This window comes from Protopterus annectens, chromosome 3.part1 (genome assembly GCF_019279795.1).
Source record: "Protopterus annectens isolate FY-2018-M chromosome 3.part1, PAN1.0, whole genome shotgun sequence".
Classification (NCBI taxonomy): Eukaryota; Metazoa; Chordata; order Ceratodontiformes; family Protopteridae; genus Protopterus; species Protopterus annectens.
The window spans coordinates 1235066060-1235091721 of record NC_056732.1 but is presented as its reverse complement, the minus strand read 5'-3'; the positions used below and the strand labels follow the sequence as shown (position 1 = coordinate 1235091721).

At 43.8% G+C, this 25662-nt stretch overlaps 1 protein-coding gene across 1 annotated transcript in view; it reads right to left on the bottom strand.

Annotated features, from left to right (window-relative positions):
- Positions 1-25662, bottom strand: part of CPT1A (carnitine palmitoyltransferase 1A) — an 849468-nt gene that overhangs the window by 166030 nt on the left and 657776 nt on the right. Inside the window, exon 13 of the mRNA XM_044067299.1 lies at positions 15500-15616. Coding sequence (XP_043923234.1) covers positions 15500-15616 — 117 coding nt within the window. The remainder of the gene's footprint in view (positions 1-15499; positions 15617-25662) is intronic.

Sequence of the window (25662 nt, the reverse complement as noted above, 5' to 3'; positions counted from 1 at the left end):
ACAGACCCAGCTATTGCTCATGATTTAGTACCAAGGTTGTAATGCTTGGTGAAGATGTAAACAGAGATCAAGTAGCTGCTTGAAGAATGATCTTTATAGGTGTGCCTTTACAAAATGTTGTAGTAGTAACAGTAGGCTTTGCCATTGTTGAAAGAGCCCTTACTCTGAGTGGACACTACTTCCCATGGTGAACAGCTGGCTATCCATTTGGAAATGGTCTGTTTCACTAATGGCTTCCCCATTTACCTTCTGCAAATGCCACCAACAGTTGGTCAGATCTGTTTGGGAATTTTGTGCGGTGTAGGCATAAATTGTAGTTGTGTACACTTTAACCATAAATGTAGAAGTTCGAGTGTATTCACTGCTGCAGTCATAACTGATGGGGATTTCCTGCCATGTAAAGCCTTTGGCTAGCCTGACTACCAGTGAATTTTCCCTTCCTCCTGAAGCCTGCAGACACCCTGACTGACATCAAGATGTCTGGGTATAAAGGGAGGAGTCAGCCGAAGCCATAACCTCAGTATTTTCTTGCCCCCGACAGATAGCAGCTCCTAAGGTCAAGGAGGCGAAAATAGTCGAGAGTATGTACAGAGGAGGGAACAACCTGGAACTAGAGAGGAGAATGACCACCCCAATCCCATTAGGTAAGAAGGAAAGGAGGGAGGGGAAAGAATACTGCAACAGTGAATACACTAGAACATTTATATTTATGGTCAGTGTACATAAATGTGCTACGTTCTTTGTATTTCACTGTCGCAGTCATAACAGATGGGATGACACGTGCAGCTGAAAGGAAGATGGATGGAAAGATTAAGGAGAAGAAAGGATACCCTGCAAGATGGCAGTGGCAAACCCCAATCTTGACTTTGAAATGGTTGGAAGATGACAATGTTTGGTGAAGGTATGCACAGAGAACCAAGTAGTGGCTTCCAAAATGTCCTTAGTGGCCACTCCTTTTAGAAAAGCAGTAGATGTAGCAGTAGACTTAGTGGACTGTGACCTCGCATGGTCTGGAAGATTCTCTCTGTGAACACTGTTGCAAAACAAGATATAATGGAAGATCCATCTGGAAATTGTTTGTTGAGAAACTGGTCTCCCCTCACAGCTACAAGCAAAGTCCACAAAAAGCTTGTCAGACTTCCTGACATTCTTTGCTCTGTCCTAGTAGTAACAAAGTTGTCTATGTAGATCCAAAGTATTGAGGATGTTTTACCCCTTGTTTTGAGGGTTAGAAAAGAAGGTAGGCAAGTGGATGGTCAGGTTTGGAGAGATCTCTAACGACTTTAGGCATAAAGGAAGGGTTGGTCCTAAGACAGACTCTGTCAGGGTGAAAAGTGATAAAAGGTTCCACACACATAAGGGCCTAGAGCTCTGAAACCCTTCTAGCCGAAGAAATAGCTAGCAGGAAAGCTGTCTTCCGGGTCAGGAATTTAATGTCTGTGGAGGCAGCTGGCTTGAAAGGTGGAAGGGTGAGCTTCTCCAGAATGAAACTGAGATTCCATGGGGAATCCGGAGTTTTCCTTTGGGGTCTAGTGTCAATAACCCCTGTCAGGAACTGTTTCATGGAAGGATAGGAGAAGAAATGGGGCTGAGTAGGCAGATGACATGAAATTGCTGACGCGTTTATTTTAGAGGAATATGAAAGTTCTTTGACAAAAAGTCTTGATAAGTATGAAAGGATCAGAGGTTTTGTCTCTTTTGTCTGCACCATACAGTGAAATCTCTTCCATTTGGCAGAGCTTAGGTTTCCTGGCTTCTTTTAACAAGTTCATGGCCTGTTTGTTGAGGGGTGCCCACATCCAGGGGGTTCATAGGTTGGTACTAGGCTGTCGGCCCTAGGGCCTATACAAGCCTAGCCATAACAATTCCCTGGCTATTTCTTCCCACACTATTTACTTCCTGGACCCCTGTCTAGCAGGGTGACTGACATGATCCCCGGGGTGAATTTCGTCAAGGTTCCTTTTGAAGACGGCCAAAGAGGTGCTCTGCTTGACATGTATGGGCAGTCTATTCCAGAGTCTGGGGAGTATCTGGGTCAGGAACCTATCCCTCCAGCATGTTTTGTTTATTGTGATGACAAGGTTTAGATCCCTGGAGCGTGTGGCTCTGAGGGTTGGGATTTCTTTGAGTGTAGCATGTCCAACAGCTCTGGGTTTGACATGGCCTTGTATGTTAAGCAGAGATCGCCTCTGAGTAGACAATATGCGACAGAGTATAGCTGGAGTTTTTTAAGGCGGTCAGCATAGGGCATCTGCTTTAGGCCTGTGATTCTTTTAGTGAGGTATTTCTGCGGCCTTTCCAGTTGTTGCAGGTGTCTTGAGAGGTACATACCAAATGGGGAGCTGTATTCTATAACAGGTCTAATGAAGGATGAGTACAGTGGGACAATGACCTCCTTTTTTCTGGATGAAAAGCCCTTAGTGATGAGGTGTGACCCATAGAAGGATTTCCTGACTGTTGTGGCGATGTGGTTATTGAAGGTGAGATCACTGCCCACCTGTGTCCCTAAGTCTCTTATCACACTTTCGGTGATTAGTGTACTGCCACTTATGTGGTAATTCACAGGTACATGTTTTTTCCCAAAGGGGATAACTATACATTTCTTGACAATGAGCTTGAGCCCATGGCTCCGGCCCCAAGCATCTGTTTCTGTAAGGCCCTTTTGTACAGTATCCACATCATTTGGAGATTCAATAATGGCTCCCGGTTTGCAGTCATCTGCGAACTTTGTTAGCCAGAGTCCCTTAGTATTGGCCTGTACTTCAGAGAAGTAGATGCCAAACAAGAGTGTTCCCAGGACTGAACCCTGAGGTTCTCCACTTGTCTGGAGTTGGATTTGGAGTCAGCTACCTTTACAACGTGGGTTCTGTCACTACGCCAGTTGGCAACCCATCAAGTGACATAGGGATTAATGCCCAGCTTAGTAAGTTTATCTAGGATTCCAGAGGGGGGATGGTGTCAAAGGCCTTGACGAGGTCCAGATAGGCTGTGTGGACCGCCTTACCCTTGTCCACGGGTCTGGCGACTGATTCAAAGAAGTCAATCATTTTCAGGAGACATGATCGGCCTTTCACGAACCCAAACTGGGTGGGGTCCAGTGTTTGAAGGCTGCCAATGTCTTTGTTTATAAGTTCCATGATAATACATTCCATGGCCTTGCAGATCAGGCTCGTCAGACTGATGAGGCGGTAGCTCCCGGGATTTAAGGTGGATCCCCCCCTCTTGTGGAGTGGGATAACTGTAGCTATGCGCCACTCAGTGGGCATGAAGCCTGAGGTGAGGCTATGATTAAACATGACACTTAGGTGAGGTGCCAGTTTATTTTGTAGTTCATGTAGTACAGAGCCCGGGATGTCATCTGGTCCCATGGATGCTGTATTCTTACCTTTGGAGAGTGCATTTTTTACCTGTGTGGCCGTTATTACCAGAGTTTGGCAATCTTCCGGTACTTAGATGGGCCATTTAGGGGGTGAGAGGGGTGTGAAGTTGGCCCTGAATTGATCTGCCAGGATATTGGCAATATCCTTGGGATCAGTATATTTAATGCCATTCTGTTGTAGCTCAGAGCAGATCTGAGCATTGCCATTTAGATTCTTGACATAGTTATAGAATGCCTTGTGGTTGTCTTTGGAATCTTTGGCAATTTTATTTTCGTAACTAGATTTGGAGGATTTTATGAGGGATCTCAGCTTCTTACCGAGGCTGGTAAGGGAGTTTATTTTATCCTGGGATTTTACTCTTTTCTGCAACAATTTCTTCCTTTTGTTTTAAATTTGTTAATGGCAGGGAACTACCAGATTGGCTTCATTTTTTGGAGGAGGGCATCTTGGTTCTATTTGGGATGGCACGATTCATGCGTGAGTGGATGTGCTCGTACAGTGCCTTAGTGTAGGACTCAGGTAGGTCAAGTTATCATTTGATTTGAGACCATTCAGGTTGGGGTATATGATGGTGCCTTTGTTCTGTGTTAACAGTTACTCAACTGGGACAGCAACCATGGCTCCTTCTTGCTTAGACTGAACATAAGAGGATACCAGTGCTGCCTTTACCAAAATGGGGTTCTCAGAATGACCCTTTGCCCCTCTTCCCTTATCTTCAGCAGTACCCTGGGAAGCAGGAGTACTGGGGTAAGTCACACAGGAACAGGCCTGTCCAAGGGAAAGAGACTGCATTTGTCTTCCAGACTGTTATTTTAGTTCCTGAGCAAAATGTTTTGAGGTGAGTGCTTTCTTTGGTGGCAAAAAGGTCATACTCCATTTATGGCTCCTGCTTAGGTGATCCACCAGTTGACTGGCTTCTCCTGGTAGGTACTGTACCACGAGATGCAGGCCTAGGGAGTTGGCAGTTTCACAAAGGTCCATGGCCAGGCCATAAAGGGTAGGAGTGACCCACCCCCCCTCTTGTTTACATATCACATGACCATGGTATAATCTGTCTTTACCAAGAGAACTCCTGGGTTCCATTGGTCTTTTAAGGCAATCAGACCTTTTTGGACTGCCATCAGTTATTTTAGGTTGTGTTTGTTCTTGAACTGGGAGTTCCACCTGCCCTGAGTCTATAAGTTGCTGCAAGTGGACTCTCCAGGCTATTTCCGAGGCATCTGTGGGTCAGAGTTTAGTCCTAAGGGATGAAGCTGAAGGGAAGGCCCACGTTGAGGGAGCATGCTCAGGCCCACCAGGCAAACTCTTTCCTGAGACAAGGTAGAAGCTTCACCCTGAAGTTGAGGGACTGAGAATGTTGGCACCACACATTTCCAAGGTACCACTCCATCTTCCACATATGAAGTCTGGCCAGGGGGATCATGAGGATGCAACAGGCCATGTAACCCACAACTTTGAGGAACTGTCTGGCTGTGAGGTAGTTTCTGACAAAGAGTGTTTAGAAGTACAGCGTTAGAAAGCTAACCATTTCTGGAGGAATGAAGGCTTTCAGAGGTGATCAGCCCAGCAAAGCCTCCAGAAACACAATCCTGTTTGTGGGGATGGTCTGAGACTTTTGGTATTGATGGTGAACCCCACTGAAGCCAGGGTATTGTGGGCATAAGAAAGATCTGCTTTGAGTTTTTCCTAGATCTGTTGCCTAAATAAGGCAGTCATCTAAGCAGGGATAAATCTCCCTTTGATATGCAGAAGTCTATCACTGGGGCTATGTACTTTGCAAAAACCCAGGGTGCAGTAGACAAACAAAGGGCAGAGCACAGAAAGTACAGTTGTGTACACTTACCATAAATGTAGATGTTCGAGTACATTTACTGTTGCAGTCATCGCACTTGGGTTATCTGTCTGCAGGTAGCCCTCAGTCGGCCCGAATACCAGAGTCTTGGGATTTCTGCATCGGATGCTGTAGCCTCTTCCATGACGTCAGGGGTATAAAACATGTAGCCAATGCCATTACATCAGTTTTTCTTGCCCCAGATGTCGAGAGCCCCCAAAATAGGAAGGTATTAAATGGTGTGGAACACCTCCAGTAAAAAATAAATACCATTGCCATAGAAAATGGCCAAAAAGAGGATAGGTAGAAAGTATAGAAAAAAAAAACACGGTGCTGGAGGGAGGGTAACCAGGACTGCAACAGTGAATACACTCGAACATGTACATTTATGGCAAGTGTACACAACTGTACTATGTTCTTTGTGTTTCACTGTTGCAGTCATCACACTTGGGTTGATTCCCAAAGCTGAGGAAGGGTGGAGGCAGTCAAGAAGTGTTACGGCTGGCTAGCAGGCCTTGTAAGACTGCTGTGGTAAATCCAGCTGTGGATTTAAAAAAGATAGGTAAGTGGTGATGCTTGATGAAGGTGTGTACAGAACTCCAGGTTGCAGCTTCCAGTATGTCCCTAGTAGGGACTTACCTGGGAAATACTGTAGAAGTTGAGGTAGCCCTAGTGGAATGAGTTCTGATCTCCTGTGGGATAGATTTTCCATGGTGTTTGTAGCAGAAATGCAGCTTCCAGTATGTCACTAGTAGGGACTTCCCTGAAAAACGCTGTAGAGGTTGAGGTAGCCCTAGTGGAATGAGTTCTGATCTCCTGTGGGACAGGTTTTCCATGGTGTTTGTAGCAGAAATGTATGCAGTGTGCTATCCATTTAGAAATTATTTGATTTGAAAGGGCCTTGACCCTCTGCCCCTGTAGCAAAGCTGACTAGCAGCTGGTCAGATTTTTCTGAAACGTTTAGTCCTGTCAAGATAGAACCTGAGCTGTCTGTGCACATCCAAGGTGTGTAGGATCCTTTCTCCTTTATTCTGAGGATTAGGGGAAAAGGTTGACAAATGGATGGATTGGTTTAAAGCCACACTGGATACCACCTTGGGCATAAATGATGGGTTAGTCCTGAGGGAAACCCTGTCAGCATGGAAAATAATGAAGGGTTCCACCGCCATTAGTGCCTGTAACTCAGACATTTTTCTTGCTTAAGTGATGGCTAGAAATAAGGCTGTTTTCCAAGACAGGAATTTTAACTCTGCTGCATCAGCAGGTTCAAAGTGGGGAAGCGTGAGCTTCTCTAGTACAAAGTTAAGGTCCCAGCCAGGGGTGGCAGCTCTCCTAGGGGGCCTTAAATTGTTAGCTCCTCTCAGGAACTGTTTGATGAGAGGGTGAGAAAAGAGAGGTGACTCAGTATTGTAATGAGCTGAGATGGCAGAGGTATGAATCTTAATGGATGAGAAGGATGGGCCTCTATGGAGCAGCTCTGTTAGGTAATCTAGGATTTGAGTTAAGGTGGGCAGGGCTGTGTCGTTTCCCTGAGACTGGCTCCAAGAACAATATCTTTTCCACTTTTCAGAACAGGATTTCCTAGTACTAGGCCTTCTGGCTTCAAGGATGACATCCAGCACCTGTTGGCTGAGGGTTGCTGGTGGTATATTCAGGGGATAAGCCAGGCTGCAAGGTTTACGGTTTGCAGCTGTGGATGCAAAATCTGTCCCTCCTGCTGGGACAGCAGGGAGGGCTGTCTGATGTAGGTGCCGGGGTGGCACTGCTGTCAGACTGTGTAGGAGTGGGTACCAGTGCTGGCGTGGCCAGTCTGGGGCAATAAGGATTGTCCTTGGTCTGTCCTGTTTGATCTTGAGTAGTACTTTTGAGTGGAGGGGCAGAGGGGGAAAGGCATACATTGAGACGTTTTCCCATGTAAAGGATAGGGCCATCTGCTTTCCACGCTTTGCTGTGAGGATTTCCGGTGCAAATTTGCTCAATTGATGGTTTTGGGGGGAGGCAAAGAGGTCCACCTCTGGTGTCCCCCACCTCTGGATTAGAAGTTTGAATGAGATGGGTTCCAATTTCCACTTGTGTGGGTCCAGTAGATTTCTGGTTAAGTTGTCTGCCAGCGAATTTCGTTTGTCTGGCAGGACTTGAGCTTGCAGGTGCACTTGGTTGCTCAAGGCTGTGTTCCATAGGGCCATGGCTAACCTGCAGAGTGGGTAGGAATGAGTTTCCCCCTGCTTGTTTATGTACCACATAACTGTGGTGTTGTCTGTCTGTATCAGGGCTTGTCCTGGGCGAATAAGGTATTTGAAGGCTGTCATAGCATTCTGTACAGCTAACATTTCTTTTTGATTGAAATACAGGGGAATTTGTCCTGAGCTCCATTTGCCTTGAATGCATTTGCCTGCCATGTGAACCCCCCCCCCATGCATAGTCTGATGCGTCTGTTGTCAGGGTTTGGGCGGCGAGGGGTTGAGTGAAAGGAAGTCCCTTGTTGTGGTTGCATGCCTCTGCCCACCAAAGGAACTCTGCCCTTAGACAAGGAATGATAGGAATCACTGTTTCCAGGTCCTGAGAATGTTGACACCAAAGACTTTTTAAGTACCACTGAAGTTTCCTCATATGCAGTCTTGCATATGGAATTAGTAGAATGCATGAGGCCAAGAACCCTATGGCTTGCAGTATTTTTCTTGCAGACAGCTGGGTTTTGGTGGCCATTAGTTTTGAAGTAGTTTGTCAAACAGAATTGTTTTTCTGGAGTAAGGAATACCATCTGTGAAGCTGTGTTCAAGCTTGCTCCTAGGAATACAATCTTTTGGCTGGGCACCAGTTGTGATTTCTTTTCGTTGATGGTGTACCCCAATGAGGATAGGAGTCTTTTTACAAATGCCAGGTGTTGAAGTAGTAATTCCTGACTGTCCGCCTGAATCAGGCTATCATCCATGTATGGGTAAATTTGAATATTTCTCTGCCTGCAGAATGCAATGGCTGGAGCCAGGCACTTTGTGAATAACCTGAGCGCAGTAGATAAGCCAAAGGGAAGTGCAGAGAACTGATAGTGCATAGAACCTGCCCTGAAATGTAGATATTTTCTGCAAGATTTCCTTATGGGGATGTGCAGTTAAGCTTCTTTTAAGTCTAGGGTACTAGCCAGGAGTCCTTGGCTAGCATAGGAAGAAGCTGTTGCAGTGTAAGCATTTACAATTTTGGGACCGCCAGGAATGTGTTGAGAATTGGCAGATCCAGGATAGGATGCCAAGAGCTCTCTTTTCTGGGCACAAAGAACAGTCTGGAGTAGAAACCCTGTCCTCTATGTTCTATTGGAACAGGTTGAATAGCCCTGATATTGAGAAGAGAGAGTACTTGCTTTTGAGCCTCTGTCCACTGGTTTGGAGGAAGGTCTGGCAACCTGCTTGGGGTTGGCAGTGAGTGGAAGTAGAAAGTATCCCTGGGATACAATGTTTAGAACCCATCGGTCCAGGGTAATGGACATCCAGTTTTTTGCATGAGGGGCGAGTTTTTCTCCTAGGGGTGCAAGTACTTGGGCATGGCTGGGAAGGATGAAAGAAAAGTCATTGGGAACTTTTTCCATAAGGGGATGGCTTACCACTCCCTGTTTTTGAGGTGGAAGCACTCCATTGTTTAGATCTCTGCATACCCTGAGACTGTAGTCTTGGTGGTCTGTTGCCCCTGGGTTTGGACTGAGAAGGCCTGGGAGGGATTGGAAAGGACCAATTTTTAGAAGGCCAATGCCTACTGAATCTAGGTGGCTGCACCTGTAAGACATCTGTAATAGTTTGCATAGCTTTAGCTTTTTCCTCTATCTATTCTTCTGCTTTTGTGCCAAACAAACGTTTCTGGTTTAATGGAGCATCTAGTAATTTTGCTTTGACATGGTCTGGCAAGATTTGTTCCTTCAGCCAAGCATGCCTTTTCAGTACAGATCCAGTGACAGCAGCCCTGCAAGATGCTTCTAAAGTATCAAAACCACACTGCAAAGCATGTTTACTAACTTGGTTTGCAGCATGCATTAACTCTTGTAAATCTTTATTTTCTGTACCATCTGGAAGCAACAACATTTTTTGCTTAATTAGTTCCATAATATGTTGCTGGTACTTCAACATGTGAAACTGGCAATTCAAAGCCCTGATGGCAAGAGTTGCAGAGGTATATACCTTCTTACCCCATCTGTCTACAACTCTAGAATCCCTGTCCGAAGGGGTAGGGTTTTTGGCTGTAGTAGCCTTAATGCCTTTAGGTCCCTGTGAAATGGTCTCTGGATCCACAGTGGGATTCTTAGAGATACATTTGTGAGAGTTAGGTACTCTGTAGTACCTGTCAGGCTTTCTAGGAACTGGTGGTAAAGTATCAGGAGTAAGACTGGATTCCATGAAGATATCATCTACAATATCCAGGACAGGGGGCATAGCCAGAGGCCTGTGCTGAGGCAAGTCTAAAAATTCTCTGAATCTCTTTTTGGATTGAGGATAGTCCTGGCATTCCCAGGGGAAATGCTCTCTTAAGGTATGCAAGGTTTCACCAAAAGAAAAATCCTCTGCAGGCGAGGCACAGAGAATGGAATCCTCTGCATCTGAATCTAGGTAGATAAGGGTATCCCAAATAAGGTCCCTGTGAAATGGTCTCTGGATCCACAGTGGGATTCTTAGAGATAAATTTGTGAGAGTTAGGTACTCTGTAGTACCTGTCAGGCTTTCTAGGAACCAAATAAAATCAAGACCCTTTCCACCAAAGGCAAGCGCCCGATCTGGTGGACCCCAGCCATAAACAAACTTTACAACAAGAGGAGAAAGCTACTACAAGATAGAGCAAAATCCCTAAAAGGGAAGACATTTCTGATCAATACTAGTAAAAACCTACGATCACTCATAAAATCATCCAAGGCCAACTTTGAGAGAAAAATCGCCAAGGACTCAAAAGACAATCATAAGGCCTTTAGCTATGTTAGAAATCTGGGTGGAAACTCCCAGATTTGCTCAGAATTAGTCCAAAATGATACAAAAATTACTGAACCCACAGACATTGCAAACATACTGGCAGACAGGTTCAGTGAAAATTTCTCCCCTCCCTCCCCCCCCAAACGAGAAAAATCTATCCCAGCAGAGTGCAAGCTCCCAATCATCTCAAATGCCCAGGTGAGAGCTGCTCTCTCTAAAGCTAAAAACACAGCATCAATGGGACCGGATGGTGTCCCCGGCTGTGTGCTACATGAACTCAATGAGGAACTAAACCCACACATAAGGCTGCTGTTTAATCTTAGCCTTACCACAGGATCACGCCCAAAGAGTGGCATATGGCAACTGTGGTCCCACTCCACAAAGGCGGTGCTTCTACGGACCCTGGTAATTACCGCCCATAAGCTTAACAAGCCTGGTCTGCAAAGCTATGGAGAGGATCATAATGGAACTCATAAATAAAGACATAGGGGACCTACAGACATTGGATCCTACCCAATTCGGCTTTGTCAAGGGCAGATCATGCCTCTTTAACTTGGTGACTTTTTGAAACAGTCACCAAGGCCATTGATGAGGGTAAGGCAGTTCACACAGCCTACCTTGACCTTGCAAAGCTTTCGACACAATACCCCACTCGGGTATCATAGAAAAGCTCACCAGCTTAAATGTAAACCCATATGTCACAAGATGGGTTGCAAACTGGCACAAGGACAGAACCCACAGGGTTAGAGTTGCTGGTGCCATGTCAGACTCCAAGCCGGTCACTGGCGGTATCCCACAGGGCTCAGTCCTGGGCCCCCTCTTGTTCGGCATCTACTTTTCAGAAGTGCAGGCAAACATAGGAGGATTGTGGCTGACAAAGTCTGCAGATGACTGCAAACTGGGCGCCATAGTTGAAAATCCATCAGACACAGATATCCTTCAGAGAGGTCTCATAGAAACGGATAACTGGTGCCAGAGCCATGGCCTTAAGCTAAACGCCAAAAATGTATAGTCATACCCTTTGGTAAAAACAAGGTAACCCCAAGTTACCACATAGGTGGCAATCCATTAAGCACAGAATAGGTTATCAGGGACCTGGGACCCATGTTGACAGTAACCTTTCTTTTGACACTCACATTGCCAAAGTGGTTAGGAGGACCTTCTACATTGCCCACCTGATTATGAAGGGATTCACATCCAGATCAAGGGAGGTCATTGTTCCCCTGTACTCTTCACTTATCAGACCAATGATTGAGTACAATGCCCCATTCGGAATGTATCTTACCCGACACCTGCAGCAATTGGAAAGACCCCAAAAGTTCCTCACCAAAAGGATAAAGGGGCTCAAAATATGCCATATGCTGCCCGACTGAAGAAACTCCAGCTCTATTCAGTCGCATACCGTCTGCTCAGAGGTGACCTGTGCCTGACATACAAGGCCATGTCCAACCCGGAATTAATGGACATGCTCCACCTCAAAAAAATCCAAATCCACCAGAGCCACAAGAGCAAGAGACTTAAACCTCAACACGGATATAAATAGGACGTGCTGGAGGGACAGATTCATCACCCAGAGACTCCCTATGCAGTGGAACAGAATCCCGGTCCATGTGAGACAGAGCACCTCGCTGGCTCTGTTCAAGAGGAATCTTGACCAGTGGATGGGAGGTCGTAGGTTTACCCCGGGGATCATCTCTGCATCTCTGCTGGACAGAGGCACGGCAAACTAATGGGTATAGTATTCTTCAACCTAAGGGGTGGTGAAAGCCACACAACTCTGGCTGGGCTTATAAATGCCCTAGGGCAGATAGCCTAGTATGAACCTATGAACCTATGTCCTGGTAATCAAAGGGATCAGAGTCATCTGACTCATGGTCTATAGAATCAGAAGGAAAATCACTTCTTTGTCTTTTAGAGGAAGGCTGCCTTCCCCTAATTAAAGTTACAAGGTCTTCAGCCATTCTAAGCATTTGTTTCTGTGGCATGGGAGCTTGAGCATGCGCTTTGGTCTGTTTTCTAGGCGTAGTGCAAACCCTGGGCCTGAGAAACTCGGTAGTTTTAGTCAAAAACAAAGTTGTCAGTTTAATACGAACATCGGAAGATCGGAATACACCCTCAGAAGCCGGTGCCTGCGCAGCGGCTCCGGACCCATCCAAGGTAGAGACATCCGCAGGTTCCATAGTCGAAGAAGCATCACGAGGCATACCAGACTCTGAATGGGTCTCAGCAGAGGGCTGCAAATCTGTAGAAGCAGGCATCAGGGGCTGAGAAGGCACCTCACTGAGTACCGACAGACTGGCGACTAGCTTAACGGAAGCGTCGTCGGCAGTTTTGGATCTATGCTGTCTGTCTCTGTCTTTATCCTTACATTTTTTCAGAAGATCGGTAATCAGATGGCTTATCGAAGCCATTTCCGAATACGGAGAATGACACCGAAAGAATTTAGCAACAAAGATAGCCCGAGGACGAACAATTTTTGGGCATTAAACAAGGCACAAAGCCAACAGCGAGGGACATTGTGGTCTGGGCCTAAACAGGTGATGCAGTAAGAATGAAAATCTCTGTGAGGTATTTGCTTTCCACAGGCAAGACAATTGTTAACTTTTTCTGACATTGGTCAGAGCAAGAAAAAAGGACCCCCAACGGGGTACTTAGCTTTAGAAGACTTCAGGTTTGAAACTCGAAAAATGAAAATTTCAGGTAGCGGCCGACCGGCTCTTGCGAACTGCTTCCGCTTTGGGATCCCACTTGGCAAGAAAAGCTGATGTAATGGCATTGGCTGTATGTTTTATACCCCTGATGACCTGACGTCATGGAAGAGGCGACAGCATCCGACGCAGAAATCCCAAGACACTGGTATTCAGGCCGACAGAGGGCTACCTTCAGGCAGATAACCCAAGTGTGATGACTGCAACAGTGCAACACAAATAACATCTGATAATGCCTCACACCTGCTCTGAAGTGTAAGAATCTCTTATGAGACTTTTTTATGGGAATGCAGAGTTACGTGTCCTTTAGATCTGAGGTTACCATGAAAACTTTAAGAAAGCATTGACAGCGATTTTTGAAGGGTTAGCATTTTGAATTTTGGTACCTGCAAGAATTGGTTGAGTCTTGACAGGTCCAGAATTGGCCTCCAGGTACCCTCTTTTCTGAGGACCAGGAAAAGCCTCGAGTAAAAACCTTTTCCTTTTAATGAGTTTTATACTGGATCCACAGAACCTATATATGCTTTTAAGGCCTGGTGGAATATTTGGGAAATTTTATCAAACTAGAGGCCATTTGAAATGGAATTTAACCTCTTTGTTATGATTTTTAATACCCACTGAATCTTGGTAATGGCAGTCCAATCCTTCAGGAAGAAAGAGAGATATCCACCTAGTCTGAGAGAGGTTAGGGAGGTAGGGGTGAGACTTGAGGGAGTGTACGGAAGAGTAATGATTGCTCCTTGCTGGGTCCCTGTTGGCAGGATCCCACAGGCCTACTGGAACCTGCTTGCCACTGTCTTGGTCGCTGGTGCTGCCTTTGACTCCTTTCCCTTCAAGGTCATCTATGCCTAGGCTTAGACTTGGAGGCTTGAAAGGATGAGTGTTTGGTAGGGTAATGGCAGAGGAAGCAAGGTGGTTGAACTTGAAAAAGCCTTTAACCATTTGCACAGCTTCAGCCTTGGTGCCAAACAGGAAATCTTTGCCTAAAAGAGCATCCAAGAGACTGGATTTTACTTCAGCTTTGGGGTTAAAATGAAATCTTTGTCTAAAGGAGCATCCAAGAAACTGGATTATACATGTTCAGGCAAAGACTGTTTCCTCAGCCAGGTATGTCTTGTAATTATAGATCCTGTAGCTACTGCCCTGCTGGAAGCTTCCAGAGCATCATAGCTGCAATGCAAGTAGTGTTTAGCTACATGAGAGCAAGAATTACAAAAATCTAGCAGGTCCTTGGAGAGGGCCCTATTTTCAATCCCCACCAATTTTTGCTTTATCTAGTCTAAAATGGTTTCCTGATATTTCAACATATGAAACTGGCAATTCAAAGCCCTCGTGATGAGGGTAGTAGAGATGTGGCCTTTCTTTTCAAACCTGTCCAAGGCTCTGCTTTCTTTGTCAGATGGCATGGGATTTGTGGAAGTACTAGCTTTAGCTCCCTTAGGACCCTAAGTCACCATTTCAGGGTTTGCTACTGGGTTCTTGAAATGGTATATGTGGGCATCCAGAACCCTGTAAAATCTATCAGGTTTCTGAGGGGCATGGGGGAGGGACTCTGTTTGCAATGAAGAATCCAAAAAGACATTGTCCATCATTTCTAAGACTGGAGGAGCTGCAAAACTGTTTCAGAGACAAAATCACTCTAAGGACATGAGAATAATGCCCACCCTCCTTGTTTTTCACATTCTCATGGTGTAGTGGTACCAGCCAAAGACCACAAAAGTACCCCTCCTGCACATCCCTGTACACTCAGCTGCTGACACCTCATAAGATGTTAGCTAGACTTGGAGTTTCTTTCTCCCAAATCTTTGGGTGGCCAGACTAAAACACTGGCATCTGTAGCAGTAGCTGTAGTACTCCACTTTCAATTACTACAGAAAATGTCATTTAATGGTTGGCCACATGAACATGCAGATGCAGGTATAAAAAGTATATAAAGGTATAAAAAGTGGTGACTTTTCCATAACAAAGCTGAAAATGGAACTCTGTGCAGGCAGCAGAAAAGAAAAAGTGTGTTCTATGCTAGGTACACCCTTCCAGTGCAGAGTGTGACGTCACAGTGTGAGCTGTTGGAGGGTGAGCACGCTGCTGGGCATAAAACATCACAGAAAATGAACTAGCTGAAGTTATTAGGAGACAATATCCCAATTATGAACACAAAGAAGAGGATTTCAACAGCATACATTGGGGGTTCCACTCAAATGTCATAGCAGGCTTAACATTTGCACAACATGTCTAAATTTCTACAACAGAATGCTGTGAACATAATATATAATAGGAATCTGTTTTAGCATCAATCTAATATTCTTTAAAAATATGGCAACATTTGGCAAAATTAGCAATGCAGTGTGTTTTCTTATTTCTATCTGTTTTCACATCTGAATACCGACAGGCTGTTCGACAAGGCTAAGCCATGGTTTGTTTTACTCAACAGGTGGTAATCTCTTTGTGAAGAAGCAAGCAGATCTGAAGGAATAACCGGAAAAAAAATTACCCATGCCCTCAGACAAACCGCTGCTCATTGCTGATATTCCAGCCACGAAATATAAAGCCAATCTATCAATATACTTCAACAATCTTAGACAAAGGCAATGGTGAGACAAAAATAATAAAAATGAAAATATCTTTTGCAATATGTACCTCTTCTGAGATGTCCCATGACAGTCTTTGTGGAGCAGGGAGGTTGGGATTGATTTCTCCTTTGCAGTGTCCATCTTCAACATATCCAAGCTGATGGTAATCGGTGGCCATCACATACTGTAAAGAAAACAACATTAGTGGATCATGCAACAGGAAAAAGAGTACACAGAAATGGCAGCTACTCTGAAAAGCTGCAGCTACAGTTTTGTTGTTTAAAAGACAATGTTCAATATTTGCAGTCCAGATCATCCCAGGTTATTCTGTCTTGGGGAAGATCACTTCCCTTTCCATCAGTATACCACAAAAGAAGGACTCTGGTTTTCTAAAAATTTCTGCTAGTTTTAGTAGTGTAAGCCAGCAAAATCACAACCAAAAATCACTACTACTTTGTGTGCATGTGCGTTTGTCACTCTGTGAGGTGGGGGGGGGGGGGCACTGCACAAGACAAAACAAAGGAACCCCATCAGCAGCTCTTTCATTATACTGCAGATGGCACACTGCATCCTTTTCAGGAAAATTTGCCTTCAAACATATCCAAACTATCATGAGACAACAAATAAACCTTACCTAAATTATTTGAAGTGTTACCTGATAAATGCTGGCACCACATATATGATAAAAAAAAAAGTGGAAGGATAAACATGACATACAAGATGAATTACCAAGCCTCATTTCAGAAAACTAGTATTGCATAAAAACAATTTCACCTTTGTGTGTGTTGCTACATCAGATGAGGTTGCGTTTAGTAAGGATGGATGCAAGGGGTCTAACCCCATGAATGCCCTCTGAAATGACCACCACCTCTTATAAGTTACTTTGGAATCCTGACAGTTCTCAGAAATATTTAAATGAACTTTGATTCACAAAACTGTAGTGTATCTTATTAAGACATTATATACTGAAGTCACTGGGAAAATTAGAACGCCTTTACTCCCCATAGATAAAATTGGAATACAAGCACCAATGAATCAACAGGTGCAAAGTTAAAAATAAGTGGTCAGGGCCAATAGGATGCTGGGATGCAGCCTCAGATAAATACAGTCAGAGAAAAACAGCTTGTCTCACGATTTAACAGGATCGTGTGAGACCACGGGTGAAGCATGTGTTTCTAAAATGTATTTACAGAAACAGCACTTTAAAAAAAGGTTGAGAAGAAAGCAAAAACGATGGCCAAGGGAGTGAAGGCAAGATGCTATGCAGGGCAGCCCAGATTGTACTTAATGGAATAAAGGAACAGGTAAGCCATGAAATGAGTACATATGACCAAGAAAGAAGACTGTGAGAGAATATAATACAGATCCAAGAGGAATGACAGATGGCAGGAGAAGACACCAACGGCAAAGACAGGAAAACAGTTTCAGTCTTGACCTACAAAGCATTAATTACACAAAGGGTCCCTAGCATGAGTTGCCAGAATAAGGTGGTTGAAAGCAACAGTCTAGTTCAAGAGGAAGTGGAAACATTTATAGGGATGATAATACAGCAGGAAGGGCAGACACAAGTTATAACTGTACAAGTTGTTCAAACTAGATTAACAGACTGGCTCTTTCTGTTAGCTATTGTGTGATGTGAAGTTACAGATAAGTATATGAACACCTGCAAAAACTGAAAAAAAGATGAGGTACTAGCATACAGAAGCCACTTTAGATACAGAGGATAGCTGACATTCTCTTCAAGAACCTGTCTGTGATTGTGACTAACACGCTACTTCAATAATTATGAGACCCATGAGGTACAGAGATCAGCTAGTATGTCAGAAGGCCACAGAATTACAGACACACAGGAACTGAAAAGTTCTAAATCTTGCAAATCATCTGCAGTGTGACTTGTACAACACAAGTAATGCCATGAGGTTAGTCAGTTTTTTTTTTGCTGGAAGAAGATGCAACTGTGTATGCAGCTGTAACCACACACTGTAGGTGAACTTGAATAGGTAAAGCAAGCCACATCATTACACAAACTGAATAAACATGCATGTCATACTCACTTAAAAGAATAATAAACCAGCATGTCATACTCACTTTAAAAAATAAGTATTATAAGGGGGAGAAAACAGTATTTATCTTTTACCTCTTCTGAATTGTTAACCATTTTCTGGTATACCTCTATGTATTTTACCAAGTGCCATCGAAAACCACAAGACGGCAGTAAAGTACAACTTTGTTAGTAGTATGCCCCAACAATTACGCAGCCTCTACCAGTTAACAACAGTAAACACAGAACTGTTTGTGTAAGTTTACTATGCTTTAAAAATATTAGCAAAACTCATAGCCTCATGCTTTCAAATGGTTTACAGTATTCTGTGCCATATGTCTTCACACCTGTGCTCTTCAACAAATAACATTTCTTTCCCCTTTCTGCTTCATACCTTCTTTGCTCAAGAATTCTACACAAAACTGCTTTAAAATTAAAATACATTCCCTGAACAAAAGAGGTATGAAACTCTCACTCTTGTATTACTGACTGACTGTAATCTTCAGTATGGGTTCATAGGTGGTGTCTAGGCTATCAGCCCAAGATCTACCTTAAGTCCAGCCAAACTTACCTCATATTTACCACAATACTGCTTATGTGACAATATCTCAAGGAATGTTATGATAATGATACAGGCTTGTACACATCAAGTGTTCATATAGGTTGCTCCTGTCCATTGGGAATACAGGTGCCAAACCAGGGGCACATTTGCAATTTCCCATCCACTGGTCCAATCTATGTTTGACTAGCATATTTTGCACTTGCTTTATTATAGTTTGCAGCAACTTTTGGCAATGGCTGTGAATAGGCTCTCAGCTGTTCAGATGAACCTCAGTGGTGTTCGTATATCTTGGATGTTAAATGAATAAATCCATGTTTCCTGAATACTCAGTCTGCTTGGCCTTTTAAGTGGTAAGACAGGATGGTGTTCCTTTACAGAATCTCAGCTGTGTTTTCCGAAATTAAGCCTTATGAAGGCTGGAAAAATGAAGCTATGATTTGGACACTGGTTACTGAGCACAGAAAAAAATGAAAGCACACCCTTACAGTTGCACTGTATCTTACTGAGACAAGGGACACTGCTTTTGAAACTTACACAGAGGATTTGAACAAAGATATGTCAACTTTAATAACTAGACTTTCTGTGTTCTTCAGAGGCATAATCTTAACTCTGATTGCATTCTAGTCTGTCACCAATAAACTTAACTACTAACACCGTAAAATGCACATACATGGCTTTTGGCACATTAAAGAGGTTAACACAAGTCCCAGCATTCAGCATTTCTGAGCCCACTAGAAACCCACTCATCTTTACTAAATGACAGGTCTATATTGACGTTCTGTTGGATAACAGGCTATATTTTCAAAATGACATTGAGCAAACTACACCAATTAAATGCAGCCTAGACTACTTTTCATCTACTTACAACTGTAGCATGTAGATCAATTGCTGTTAATGTTCTAACCCATGAATCAAATATGTAAACCAAGGAAAACGCACAAACAGCAACAAATTCAAAAACAAAGTGCTGCAGGAGTCAAAGTAATAAACCAAACAAAGCTTATGTAAAGAGATTTAATGAAGCGCTTTTCGTTTGCACTATGTGCAAACTTCTTCAGAAAACATCATCTTGGTTTTTTGAATTTGTCCATGAATCAAATATGCCTCATCATAACAGGTCCTTATCTGCTTAAAATATATTACTCCAAACATCTGAAAATAACATTTTTTTTAGGTTTATCAGTCTTAGTTCAAATGAATATCAAATATCAATGTGTTTATTTCTACACACAAAGCCAACTGATTGTCTGTTTTAGGCTACACCATGTTTTTGCTTAACACATTTCTTTCAAATCACTGAAAGAGAGATACTGCTTTCTCCTGGAAACAAACTGTGTGTCCATAATTCTGTATTTACTTCAAAATAGTAATAGTTCAAATTAAACAACCCTCAGTATTCACTAGCTACTCGTGAAAAGTCAATCTATAAATTGGTTCCAACTTCCTGGAATGTACTACTGGAAGAAACTTACAAAAGACCAACTTTACCTCCTTAGAAACTGTTGAAATCACATCTCACCAAACATTATAGCTTTGATTGTTTCAGAGTTACGGGATAGTTTAACTCACTTTACTATTCCACAGCTGCCGTTACCGAATTGTGATTTACAACTCTACAACTACCCTTCTGTTTTTATAGTACCTGCACACAACTGTATTATTTTGGTTTTCTTACACTTACCTCTTTACTTTCTTTTTACTATTTGTCTAATTTATTTTATTTACCTACTTCACCTCACACCAAGAGGTTCTCTGGTTCGATCCTCGGCTGGGGTGCCCTTCTGTGCGGAGTCTGCATGTCCTCACTGTGGTCGAGTGGGTTTCCTCCGGGTGCTCCGGTTTCCTCCCACATCCCAAAGACATGCTGTAGGTGGACTGGACACTTTAAATTGGCCCTAGGTGTGTGTGCGTGTGTGTGCCTTCTGTGGAAGGTTGAGCGCCGGGCTGGCAACTCGACACCGTAAAACTCCACTGCCAATCATGAGTGGACACGTGATCCGCTGTGGTGACCCTAACCGGGAAAAGCTGAAAGAAGAAGAAGAAGAATATTTTATTTACCTACTTACTATATTACTTTTAATAAACAATTTTGTTGCTTGTCTGCTGGTTTTGTTTTCTGTACTGTGTTTGCCATATGGCTTGGATGGTGTCTGAAAAGAATTCTGTAGTAGAACCAACCTAGCTAACAAACACTAAATAAATACGTTAGAGGCATTGTTTCTAGCAGGTAACACAATTATTTCTAATAATCAGATTTTTTATCAAATGCCAAAACACTATAAGCAACATGAAGGCTGAAACTTTTCTTTCTTTGTCCGTCTCTCTCTCTCTATATATATATAGGTTCATAGGTTCATACTAGGCTATCTGCCCTAGGGCATTTATAAGCCTAGCCAGAGTGTGTTTGGCTTTCGCCACCCATTTTAAATTAATTTTGCTATGCCCTTTTTCGAGGTTAGTATACTGTGCCTCTGTCTAACAGTGACACAGAAGTGATACCCAAGGTAAACCTACGATCCCCCATCCACTCATCAAGATTCCTCTTGAAGAAAGTCAATGAGGGACTCTGCTTAACCTGGACGGGGATTTTATTCCAGAGTGAAGGGAGCCTCTGGGTTATGAATCTGTCCCTCCAGCATGTCCTATTTATTTCAGTGCGGAGGTTCAAGTCTCTCGAGCGTGTAGCTCGATGGGATTTGGATTTTCTGAGGTGCAGCATGTCCATTAATTCCGGGTTGGACATGCCTTTACACATCAGGCGTAGATCGCCTCTGAGCAGGCGGTATGCCACTGAGTACAGCTGGAGTTTCTTTAACCGAGCAGCATATGGCATCTGTCTGAGCCCTTTGATCCTCTTGGTGAGGTACTTTTGGGGTCTTTCCAGTTGCTGCAGGTGTCTGGTAAGGTACATCCCAAAAGGGGCATTGTACTCAACTATGGGCCTGATGAGGGATGAGTAAAGAGGCACGATGACCTCCCCTGATCTAGATGTGAATCCCTTCATGATTAGGTGGGCTATATCAAATGTTTTTCTAACCACTTTGGCCACGTGGTTGTCAAATGAGAGATTGCTATCAACTTGGGTCCCCAGGTCCCTAATTACTTCTTCTGTACTTAATGGATTACCACCTATGTGGTAATTTGTGGGCACTTTGTTTTTGCCAAAGGGGATGACTATACACTTTTTGGCGTTCAGCTTGAGGCCATGGCTCTGGCACCAGTTATCTGTTTCTATGAGGCCCTGTTGGAGGATGCTTGTGTCGGCTGGAGAGTCGATTATAGCGCCCAGTTTGCAGTCATCTACGAACTTGGTCAGCCACAGTCCTTCCATGTTGGCCTGTACCTCCGAGAAATATATACCGAACAGGAGAGGTCCCAGGACTGTGCCTTGTGGGATGCCACTTGTAACTGGTTTGGAGTCTGACATGGCTCCAGCAATTCTAACCATGTGGGTTCTGTTCTTGAGCCAGTTTGCAACCCATCTAGTGACATAGGGGTTTATATTTAAGCTGGTGAGCTTATCTATAATGCCCGAGTGGGGTATTGTATCGAAGGCTTTTGCGAGGTCCAGGTAGGCTGTGTGGACCACCTTCCCCTCGTTAATGGCCTTGGTGACTGTTTCAAAGAAATCGACCAGGTTTTATGAGGCAGGATCTGCCCTTAAAGCTGAAGTGGGTAGGATCCAGTGTTTGTAGGTCCCCAATATCTTTTTTATGAGGTCCATGATGATCCTTCCCATAGCTTTGCAGACCAAGCTAGTCAGGCTTATGGGGAGATAGTTTCCAGGATCCGTTGAGGCACCACCTTTGTGGAGAGGGACCACTGTTGCTGTAAGGCACTCTTTGGGTACTTATTCTGTGGTAAGGCTGAGATTGAACAGTAGTTTTATGTTTGGGTTTAGCTCTTCTTGGAGTTCATGTAAGACGCAGCCCGGGACACCGTCTGGTCCCATTGATGCTGTGTTTTTTGCTTTGGAGAGGGCGGCTCTTACCTGAGCATCTGAGATGTCAGAGGGGCAGCACTCTGCTGGGATAGATATTTGCCCTTTTGGTGGGGGGGGGGGGAGAAGTTTGCGCTGAACCAGTCAGCTAGGATGTTGGCAATGTCTGTGGATTCAGTGTATTTTTTGTCATTCTGGACTAATTCTGAGCATATCTGGGAATTCCCACCCAGGATCCTAACATAATTAAAGAAAGCCTTGTGATTATCCTTGGCGTCCTGTACAATGTTTCTCTCGAAGATGGTCTTAGACGATTTTATGAGTGCCCGAAGTTTTTTGCTAACACTGATCAGAGATGCCTTCCCTTTTTGGGATTTTGCTCTATCATGTAGTAGCTTCCTCCTTCTATTGTATAGTTTGTTTATGGCTGGGGTCCACCAGACAGGACATCTGCCTTTGGAGGATTGGGTCTTGGTTTTATATGGGATTGCATGATCCATGCATTCCTGAAGGTGTTCATAGAATGCGTTTATAAAGGATTCTGCGGTCTGGGCCGTATTTTCCACAGGTCCGGGGGCTTTGAAGGATTCCACCTCGGTTTTGAGGAGTGTGAAATTTGCTTTAGAGAAGTTTTTCACTGTGGTTTTCTGGGCAGGGGTTGGGGTCGGGATGTGAATATCCAGTGAGATTAGTTTATGGTCTGATCTTACCAGTGAGGGATAGATACACTTCTGGTCTGGAGCATAGAGTCCCCATGTTGGTGATGATCAGGTCCAGTATTTCCCTCTTGTGGGACTAGTAACAAGTTGTTCCATAGCATTTGAGTTTACAAATTCTAGGAACCTTTGAGCTAGGGTGTTGGAGCTAGAGTAATGCTCCCAGTCTATGTTTGGGTACTTGAAGTCGCCCAATATAATGGTGTTTGGAGAGACCTTCATATTTTCCAGTGTTCTCAGGAAGGCCGAGTGGGGTTCCTGGGTTTGGGAGGGTGGTCTGTAGCAGGCTATAAACTGGAAGGCAGTTTTACCCACTGTTAGTTGCACATGGATAGTCTCTGATGCTTCGTGCTGTGCCACCAACCTGGAGGTGTGGGTATCTTTGATGAATATTGATACTCCCCCTCCTTTTCTGGTTCGGTCCAAGTTTTGGGGCCGAAAAGCATGGTATGAGGTATAACCTGGTAGTGTTGGGGTGCTCTCGGGAGCCTTGACCCAGGTTTCTGTTACTGCACAGATATCAATATTCTCCATGCTAAGGAGAGATTCAAGTGCATGCATCTTGAGGTTTAGACTTCTGGCGTTGAGTAGCATTACTCTTAGTTTCTTATCCCTTATGATACCTATGGAGGTGGGTTTATCTTTTGAGCCTTGCCTAAAAAGGCACTATGGGGGTAGCAAGAGCCTTTGCCAAGATCCAAAAGCCCAGGGGTGACAGGTGCAAGCCGTTCCTAGTGAAGCATCGTGGCTTGTCGAACATGTCATCCCAGGCTGACAGGCATTGGATACCATTTGAATGACACCAATATACTTAAGCCAATTGTTGAAATTGATCATTGAAATTGATCATCTTGTCTTCATATTGTGGCAACATTCTTGGTGAAGGTAAGATGCTACTCAAGGTCAGGGTCATACCGGCCTGGGCCACATGCTCAGAGAGCTCCTCTACGTCTCTTTTCATGTAGTCCAGGGAGGTACGTCTTAGGTCATTCACACCAGCATGGACAATGACTGAGTCATATTTGTACTTGCCTTGGAGTGACCTGAGTGCTTGTGTTATGTGGCAGATCCTAGCGCCAGACAGGCAGCTCACTGTGACCTTCTCCTTGTTCAGCCTGGTGAGCGGGACGTCAGTGTGCCTGGCGATAGAGTCACCTATTACAAGTGTATCAGGTGTGTTGTTTAGCCTTAAGGGCTGTGACTGTCCGGCACACTGGCTTTGTGAGCTATGTGTTGCACGTGTTTTGTTTTGGGGTAGCGGTTGCTTGGGTGTCTGCTTTGGAGGTCTCTGCTGCTTAGGCAGATTTTTATTTAGAGCCTCCGAGTATGTTTTTGTGTGTTTATGTGTTTGGTTTGCTGTCGTGGTAGGTCTATGTGAGACTGGAATTGTAGTGAGTGTGGTTTCCTTCTCCTCCTGACAGGTTTCACCAGTACTGAGTTGAGAGAGCTTAGCCTCCAGTTTGGCCATATGGTTGCATCTCTCACATGTGTTGGAATTTGTTGGGAGGAGGAGAGGGTTGTCTGTGTACATGAGGCAGTTGTAACATTGCCTCAAGATTCACCAGCTGGACCGGAGAGGAGATTGACAACTGACCTTTGGACATGCTAGAATAGTATTGGGAATTCCTTTATAATTGAAAAAAAAGGGCCAATGGGGAACAAGGTGAGTTTGTGAGGGTGTAATGCTTTTAATTTTTTAGTGCTGACTTATATAATTGCTTTAGTGAGCAAGTGCCAGGTAACTTAAATGCAATGTGTTACAGGTAACTTAAATGCAAAAATGACAAACCGTAACTTTCTTTCAAGTGAAACAAGGAAATAAGTACAGTAAGCAATGCAGATGTCACTAGGGATCCACAGAAGTGCTGAAAAGCCACATTTTAGGTGGAATTAGCGTTTCATGGAAATAACAAGCAAACAAGCATACAAACAAAGCTAGATTCAGCAGGCCTGGATCTAGTCTATGCTACGGCAAACAAGGTGTACCAATTTCAGTAAGCAACAGTTCAAATATGCAGGCACTATAAGCATTTAACCAGAAATTCCCAGCTCAGAAGGGCAGAGTCCAGCCTCCCCTCCCACAAGAGTGCAGACCACGAACCTTCTTAATGTAAAATAACTGGCCTGAAGCCCAAGTGCTTAAACCAAAACTAATACACTTTTAGAATAACAGACACTGAGCCCTCAATCAGCAGTTCCCAACTTAGAAGGATGTAAGCTACCTGTCCTGCCACCACAGTGCAAGCCACAAACTTTCCTAATGTAAAACAACTGGTCTGAGCCCAAGTGCTTAATCCAAAAGACTTAGAATGATAGCTACACTTTAATCAAGTTACTACCAAGCAGTAATAAATACAATTGAATACTTTAAAGAATGCCTGGATTAGTGCTCAAATTGTACAAACAAAGCTATATTCAGCAGGCCTGGATCTAGTCTATGCTACAGCAAACAAGGTGTACCAATTTAGTAAGTAGCTCAGAATTGCAGAGTCCAGCCTCTCCTCCCACAAGAGTGCAGACCACGAACCTTCTTAATGTAAAATATATATATATATATATATATATATATATATATATATATATATAGACACAAACACCTATTTTGTATATACAAATTAGAAACATTTCACTACATTGTTAAAAATGCTACAATGTAAACAAAAAAAGAACACACAGTCCATAGCATATACTTAATAGGGCTGCAGTTAGCATCTGTTACTACAAGCATTTATATTGCTAAGGTACAGGTCATGCAGGTCCTAAAAAGGTAGGCAGTTAACACCACCATCCTAGTTGACATAAAGACATAATGCTTAGGCATTTAACAGTAGATTTGAGATCAGCCATATGTGTAACAGAATATGTTTAAGCTGTTCCGTAAGTCAGCAAAGTTGTCTGCAGTCCGTAGAAATTTCTGTTTGTATTTCCAGAAGCAAAGAGTTTGCCTAGTAAAGGAGCACCATGTCTTTGA